A 7,500-nucleotide genomic window follows, 5' to 3' on the forward strand; every position below is an offset into this window, starting at 1 on the left:
CCCCCCCCCCCCCCACTGTGTGTTGATCGGCAGGTTACTTATTGGATCCTAATGGAGAGAAGTGTGTGACAGCTCCCCGGCAGGTATCAGCCCTGCACCATAAGGATGTTACCATAGCTATGGCAGCAGCTAGTGATGGAGCGACAGTAGTCGTGACTGAGAAGGGGGACGTCTACCTGTTGGCTGACTACCAGTGCAAGAAAATGGCTTCAAGGTGAATTGGACAGTATAATTTAATACACTGCAAAAAATGATAAAAGACTTGTATTGAATGCTTTCTTCTTAACAGTCACTTTTGCACTGCACTAGTAGTGGGCAAATGTCTTGTTTATGTACAGTATTCATTCTTAACTAAGTCTAGGTGTAATGTGGAATGTCTGTAAAGAATTAAAGGTTGTGCTCTTCATCTTCCTCCATGCTTATAAATCTGATTGATAGTCTTCTCAAGCACAACAGAGGAATTGTCTGTTCTGCATCACATCCGGTATTCTAATCAGACCTAATTTAAATGGCAGCAGACAGTAAATCACCCACTAAACTGGAAACAGTCATGTTATCCTTTTCTTTGATTTGCATGGTGTAGTGCTTCAAATATGTGTTTATTTAGTGAGGATAAGTGCATATGAGTGAATAAAATAAGTTTATACATATGATTTGAATGTGACACTTCATATCCTTTGGTTTTTACTGGTCTCTTTCAGGCAGCTGAATATCAAGAAGGTTCTGGTCAGCGGTGGTAGTCTGGACCACCGTGTGGTTCCACAGATCCTGAATGAGGGAGGAGGGGAAAAGGTGGCCATCTTGGCATTAGATGAAGCTGGGAGGGTAAGCGCATTTAGAAAGTATAAGAGGAAATGCTTTATATTTTGGTTTATGCACCTGCTGGAGAGAAGCATTACTTAATTTAATCAATTAATTATAGGACGATAAAATTGTAGTTTAGTCTCACTCCTGCCTCAGTTTCTAGATGTTACTGCAGTGAGAGAATGTCTAACATTGTTATTTTTAACATGGCTTTACTGTTGTTATCTAACCTATGGTGCAAGTAGACAGTTATACAATCCCAAATCACCCCAGCCTATAAGGGGACCTATAGATAAAAATGGTGACTAAGACTTGTGTTGCTGTAACTTTCCTTAAATTTTCCCTCCTCCGTTTCCCTCTCTCTGTCAGGTGTTTTGCTGGCGTTCCTGCGGCAGCTCGGTGAGACAGTGCCGGTGGGCGTACGGGCGCCAGGTTTTCATGTCGGACATAGCTCTCAGCAAGAATGGCATGATGTTTGTAACTCAGGAGGGGGAGGGCTTCAGTGGCGTGTGGGCTGGAGAATATAAGAAGTACGGGGAGAAGAAAGGTGAGGAATTTAGGAATATGTCATATTAAATCATGAAGTTGTCCAATGTTTTGCCATTGTTGGTATTTCAGATTATTTAAATAATTTTCGTTGGACTTTTATTGATTTGTATTACACTTTTTACTCACTTTACACTTTTTTTTTTTATAGTAAACCTTAAATTTATATTGAATGAAATGTGACCTAAACACACTAATTTCAAGTTTGTTAGAGGTAAAACAGCAGCAAGTGTACAAGGATAAGAATAGCAAGCACCAGCAACATGAAAGTAAAATTTTAGCCAATAAGACTGGCTAAAAGACAAAACGTTTGAAGAACTTTGAAGAGTGTTAATTTAATTTAAGTAAATGTGATTTACATGCTTCTCTTAATCTTACAGAGGTGAGTGTGGAGGTTTGTGGCCATTCAGATGCTGGGACACTATACGAGAGAATCCGCCTGGAGAAGCTCCCGTACGTCCACAGAGCTGTCAGCATCACCATGGACTCTAAAGGGCGAAATTTTGGAGTGCTTCAGTCAGACCCCAAAACAAGGTAGGATATCTCCCCTGAAGCACAGAAAATGCTGTACACATTGGTGCACTTCCATTTATAAGTCTGTGAGGTGTGAGTGAAGTGCAAGCTGTTTCACCAGCCAGTGGTGACAGCTGCATTGATAAAATTTAAATTGGCAGACGTGAGACGGAAGCTTATCCACATCCTGGCTAAACAGGGTGTTTAAAACTACAATGAGTGCTGCATTTGAGTGATAATTGAACTGGAGGAAATAAATCTATGAAACAGACGGAAATCCAAACTCCACCAATGAGGTTATTCATGTTCAGTTAGTGGCCAGAGAAGCCTAATAATCCTAAATGGACAGATTTCAAAAGAATTTGAATTAAATTAAATTAAAAAATTGTCTTTTATTTTTAGATCTCTTCCCTGTTGATAACATACACTGCTTATCTGGAGCCTGTGTTACAGCCCTTTTCTATTATACCACTGTTCTTTTAACAACAGTTTTTATGCATTTGCTGTCAGATGGGCATCGTAATCTTGTTATTGAAAAGGTCTGTTCTCTATTTACATTTATCTCTGTTTAAATAGGCACCTGGCCTTCTGAAGATTCATTTCCTCTAGTCCAATTATCACTCAGGTGTCACAGATGACACTGTTTGTGTTTGTGTTCTTGATGCATGTGTTTTAAATTGCCATTTCTGATCATCTAAATGATTACTGTTCAATGATGTCCACCCTGTGTCTTCAATCCAGCTTGTATGAGATTCCCATCATTTCTCCATCCTCCTTCTCCCAACACTTCCGGAGCCTTCTGGATGAGGCGGATGAAATGGACAGCATCCATGATGTGACCCTTCAGGCCGGCAATCGCACCTTCCCAGCGCACAAGTACATCCTGTCTATGAGGTCAGAGTTGTTCCGGAAGCTGTTCATGTCTGAGCATTGCGGGGTTGATGAGGAGTTGAGTGGAGAAGTGAGGAAGAGCGAAGACGCCGTGGGCTGCGATTTAATCATTTTGGAGAAGATCCCAGCAGAAATGCTGGAATACGTTCTGCACTTCATCTACACAGACTCCTGTGAACTTCTGGTGCACGGGACCCGGCCGAGAGTCTCAGGGGTCTTGATGGGACAAAACCAGGTGAGGGGAAAAGAAAGTCATCATCATCAATCATTTACTTATTCATTTAGCAAACTCTTTTACTAGGCTTCAATATATATACTATGGTTTTAGTCAATCTAAGATATTCGCATTGGCATTGAAGAGCTTTGGTTATTTAATGAGGACTGTGTTCCACTGTCTCGTCCTGTCCCTGGCCAGGACTTGGAGCAGGAGAGGCTTATCAGCAGCCTCCAGGACTTGGGCCTGAGAGGTCGTTCAGCCCTCGATGTGTACCGCTCCATTCCCCCTGCAGCCAAAGGAGATGGTGACAAGGCCAAGAGCAAGTGCGCCAAGCCTGGCAAGAAGGGGAAAGGAGGCAAAGGTGACAAGGCCGGGGCCAACGAGGGAGGGGCCAACCCGGTGAAAACCTTACAGGGTGTTGCAAAAAAGCTGGGTCTGGGAAGCCTGTCTGCACGGTGAGAGACGAGAGACGAGTGTGCTCCAAATCTTAAGGCAAAATCATATTTGGTGTCATTGCTTTTTAATAATTTATCTTTGTTCCTCGACAGACTGGATGGAGTCAAATATGAAAGTGGAAAAATCAATGTTATAAACAAGAAAACTGGCAACAAACCCAAATTCTACCAGAAAAAATGGTGCGTATATGAGTGTATAGGACCAGTTGTAGCTGAAGTGAATCTGAGAAGAAAATGTACATGTATATATCGTTTGTCTTTTGTGTCTGTGCAGCTCATATCTTTGTGATGTCACCTTGAAATCTGAAGATGGGAAAGAGTTTCCATGTCACAAAAGTGTCCTCTGTGCAAGACTAGGTAAGGTGGATCCACAGATCAACAAAGATGCAAATACACAGATGTTGTCATTCATTCATATAGAGAATGCAAGTTGTCATTTTACATGAATGTAACTAGTGTTCATTTTTCTGCAGAATACTTCAATAGTATGCTTGGAAACCCCTGGATTGAGGTATGCTAGGTTTTTATTTCATGCTGCCTAATATAAATACACTTTTGTGGACATGACCCATACTGGTACTGATAATAATGTTGTCTTGCGCCCCCTCAGGCCACATCCTGCACTGCACTGGAGATGCCCACTAGCTCAGAGATTCTGCAGGTCATTCTCGAGTACATTTACACAGATGAGTCTCCCACCATTAAAGGTAGCTTAGCTAGTTTTATGTTGACTGATAGCACATTTTGAATTGGTATTTTTAATGATGTTGCTTTATTTGACCATATTAGTAAAAAGGCACATATTAACAGAATATATTGTTCTTTCTTTGCTCGACAGAGTCTCTGAATGTGGAGTTTGTCTGCAACGTATTGGTTGTGGCTGACCAGCTGTTAATTACACGACTGAAGGAGATGTGCGAGGTCGTCATCACGGAGAACTGTATGTTTTTTTTGTCTTTTCCTCTATCCTTCTAGCCAGTATCATTTCCTTTACTCTTATCTTTTCCCTCCTTCTTTTGAAATAATGCTGAATTCATGTCATATGAAAATTACAATTTAATGGATTTTAAGATTTGAATTAAAAAATTGAATTTGTTGTTCTGTAGTTCAGTCATCAAAACACTTTGACAGGAGTTTTGTGCAAACTGGATTTGCTCCGGATTTACAAATAATATATTTGAGGGCTGTTGATCTCCATTAAATATAACTATAAGGTGACTAAAATTGGCAGAAATGTTGGTGTTCTCGTAACTTAACTGAGTAATGAGGTATGAAAGCATAAAATAAACATAGCATCATCGAGGTTATTCAGACTGCTGTCCCATCATGTTCTGTTTCTTGATATATTTGATCTGGTGTTCTTCTAAATATCACCTTTTACTTAATTTCAACATGATGCGTCATCATCTGTGGTTGGCCAGTTATCAACAAGTAATACAGAAAATCATAAGTAAAAAATCGGAAGGGCTCTGAATTTATATGTTATTGACTGTTTTGTGTTGGATTCTTCAATTTCCAAATTATATATGACATGAATGCAGCACAATTTTACAAATGGAAGTTATGAAAAATATTATTAGACACAGTTGGTTGTTTTTTCTGTGAATCGTCATTGAAGCTGCTTGCTTTTCTCTTCTCAGTGACTCTGAAGAATGCCGCAGAGCTGCTGGAGTTTGCCGCCATGTACAACGCAGAGCAGCTTAAACTCTCCTGTCTCCAGTTCATTGTGCTCAACATGGCTGCCCTGCTGGAGTCAAAGTGAGAATCAGAATAACTAACCCAGTGTGCCCTTGCAAAGCTCTTTTTCTTTTTTCATTTCAGCATATTTTTCTTTAATTGTTTATTTATAGCTACACAGAGTTGCAGTGAACACTTTGAACACAGTGCTTTAATGAATCTCATTAAAAATGTTCATTATAACTTCAAAAGTACACTGTTCTGTAGGAGATTATCTCGAGTATGTATTCAGTAAAGTTGACATGGAGATTCTGATACACGGCAAGACAAATACGTTGCCCAGCAAGAGCGAACTAAAAATATATTTTCTCATCTGTATGTGTGTGTCTGTCTGTCTGCCCCTTTTGTTTTTTGTGTTCCCCTCAGAGCGCTGGATATTCTTAGTGATGAAGTGCTTGTGGAGCTTTCTGCAGCCTACAGGAGGATGGTGAGTCAGAGTAGCTATGCAACACTTTTTGTTTCGAATGAAATAACTAACTTGGGAAAAACTAATGTGATTGTTGTGCTTGTTTGTTATATAACTCAGTTGGATGTAACCGACACTCTATATGACTTGTGGGAAATATAAAGAAATACAAGTGTGCCATAAAAATAAATCTTGCAGCTTCTCTATAGATTTTTCAGTTGTTCTGTTTTTTTTTTTGTTTGTTTTAATTTCAGATCCCAGCAATGCAAAGGAGGGTTATCACTCCATATCCTGGTGCCCCAGACCTCAGTGTGTATGAAGATGAGGATTTGGACTCAGCTTTCAGCCCCAAACCAGAAGCAGAACTGGATCACTCCTGCAGGTATACAGAAATGTTCAGCATCTCCATGTTTACTCTTAATGTGTTTGTTATCTGATTTGGCTGCTGTGCAGAGATTTGTATTTTCATATCCTCTGTTTAAAAACCAAAACAAAACATCATTACTCTTTTCGTGCGGGTACAGACCAAAGGTAACACTCATTACCTAGAGTATAAATTTAAGGAAAGTGGGAGCTAACCATGCTATCTGTAAGTCCTTGCAATCCCCTTTAAATTTCTTAAATGTGGTACCCCAAATAAATACCTGCTAATGATTGTACCACTATTTTCTCCAGGGAAATCCTCTTAAAGAAGGCCAAGATGAAGGCTAAAAAGAAACCAAGGCGACGCTCTGACAGCTCAGGGGGATACACTCTCTCTGATATCATTCAAAGCCCCCCTGTTGCAGGTATACTTCAACACACACTGATGATAAATAAAATCATTACATGCTCGACTTACCACATATCCACACATCATGACAAACCATAAAAGTTTCTTTTGTTTCTTTCCGCCACATCCATCAGCTCCTTTCAGAAGTTCTAGGTTGTCGTTGGTTGTAAAAGTTTCACTCTCTTTCTTCTCAGTGGTTTCGCCATCCCTGGTGAAATTAGGCAAGGCAAACTCCACAGAGTCTCTGCAGGAGCTGCTCACATCCGATTCAGAGGGGAGCTACATGGGCGTGGGCAGTCCCCGAGACATGCAGTCACCCATCTTCCATGACAAAACTGAGGTGAATGTCCGACCGCTACAACAATCACATGCAGTTATTTTATTGCAAACCTAACATAACAAATAATATGTTTAATATATGTTACTACAGTAGTGCCTACTGCTGGTGAATCATTAAAAGATTGCACAAAGTAACATGTAACTTGTGCTTGATTGTAGGATTATTACATGCAGTGGTAGATCTAATACTCAATAATTGTTAATAAATAATTGTTGTTTATCATCTGCAGGATGAGAAGGCTTTTAGTCAGAGGCTAAAGACCCCACCCAGCACCCCGACCTCCTGCCTCCTAACTCCCCCCAACTCTGCTCCACAGACCATCCCCAAGGCCCTTCCCTGGTAAGATGGACTTCACGATCCTATGTTTTAAAAAAATCTTCATTCTCACAATCTTGGAAGTTTGTTTCCTTTCTTTCTCTTCCTGAAAGTACTTGAGATATAACATTCATCAGTGGTTTAATATTATTTGAAAAGCAGGTTTGAGATTTGATGCCAGGTAGCCTGTCTTTAACAACAGACCTTATATCCTCCCACTTCATTTTGATGGGGGGGGGAATGTTTTCATCCCAACTTAATAAATAAATATTGAAAATTAAGCTGTATATGTGACTATGTTATTACAATCTGCAGTCCTGCTCGTCCACCCCCAGTCTTGGATCTGAGAACAATCATGGACATGGAGGCCAACTCCCTGCAGACCCTCGGAGCGACTCCTAAAAGCCCCGGAAGGTATGAGACATCGACTGTATTTATTCTACCTGAGGGAATCATTTACAGATTATTTATAGTGACAACTTTATGATTGCAATAAATGAATGA

General features: G+C 40.2%; 1 protein-coding gene across 2 annotated transcripts in view; it reads left to right on the forward strand.

Moving 5' to 3' along the window:
* The window catches only part of ibtk (inhibitor of Bruton agammaglobulinemia tyrosine kinase), a 17,894-nt gene that overhangs the window by 6,152 nt on the left and 4,242 nt on the right, over positions 1 to 7,500 (forward strand). For both annotated transcript variants that reach the window (XM_035672016.1, XM_035672015.1), the window contains 18 exons: positions 34 to 214; positions 702 to 825; positions 1,174 to 1,351; positions 1,731 to 1,884; positions 2,605 to 2,989; positions 3,170 to 3,426; positions 3,520 to 3,606; positions 3,701 to 3,783; positions 3,900 to 3,937; positions 4,037 to 4,133; positions 4,265 to 4,366; positions 5,067 to 5,184; positions 5,530 to 5,590; positions 5,824 to 5,951; positions 6,245 to 6,357; positions 6,536 to 6,681; positions 6,911 to 7,020; positions 7,312 to 7,410. In XM_035672016.1, coding sequence (XP_035527909.1) covers positions 34 to 214; positions 702 to 825; positions 1,174 to 1,351; positions 1,731 to 1,884; positions 2,605 to 2,989; positions 3,170 to 3,426; positions 3,520 to 3,606; positions 3,701 to 3,783; positions 3,900 to 3,937; positions 4,037 to 4,133; positions 4,265 to 4,366; positions 5,067 to 5,184; positions 5,530 to 5,590; positions 5,824 to 5,951; positions 6,245 to 6,357; positions 6,536 to 6,681; positions 6,911 to 7,020; positions 7,312 to 7,410 — 2,461 coding nt within the window. The remainder of the gene's footprint in view (positions 1 to 33; positions 215 to 701; positions 826 to 1,173; positions 1,352 to 1,730; positions 1,885 to 2,604; positions 2,990 to 3,169; positions 3,427 to 3,519; positions 3,607 to 3,700; positions 3,784 to 3,899; positions 3,938 to 4,036; positions 4,134 to 4,264; positions 4,367 to 5,066; positions 5,185 to 5,529; positions 5,591 to 5,823; positions 5,952 to 6,244; positions 6,358 to 6,535; positions 6,682 to 6,910; positions 7,021 to 7,311; positions 7,411 to 7,500) is intronic.

The sequence above is a fragment of the Morone saxatilis genome, unplaced genomic scaffold (genome assembly GCF_004916995.1).
Source record: "Morone saxatilis isolate NCDOM2014 unplaced genomic scaffold, NCSU_SB_2.0 Contig24, whole genome shotgun sequence".
Lineage (NCBI taxonomy): Eukaryota > Metazoa > Chordata > Actinopteri > Moronidae > Morone > Morone saxatilis.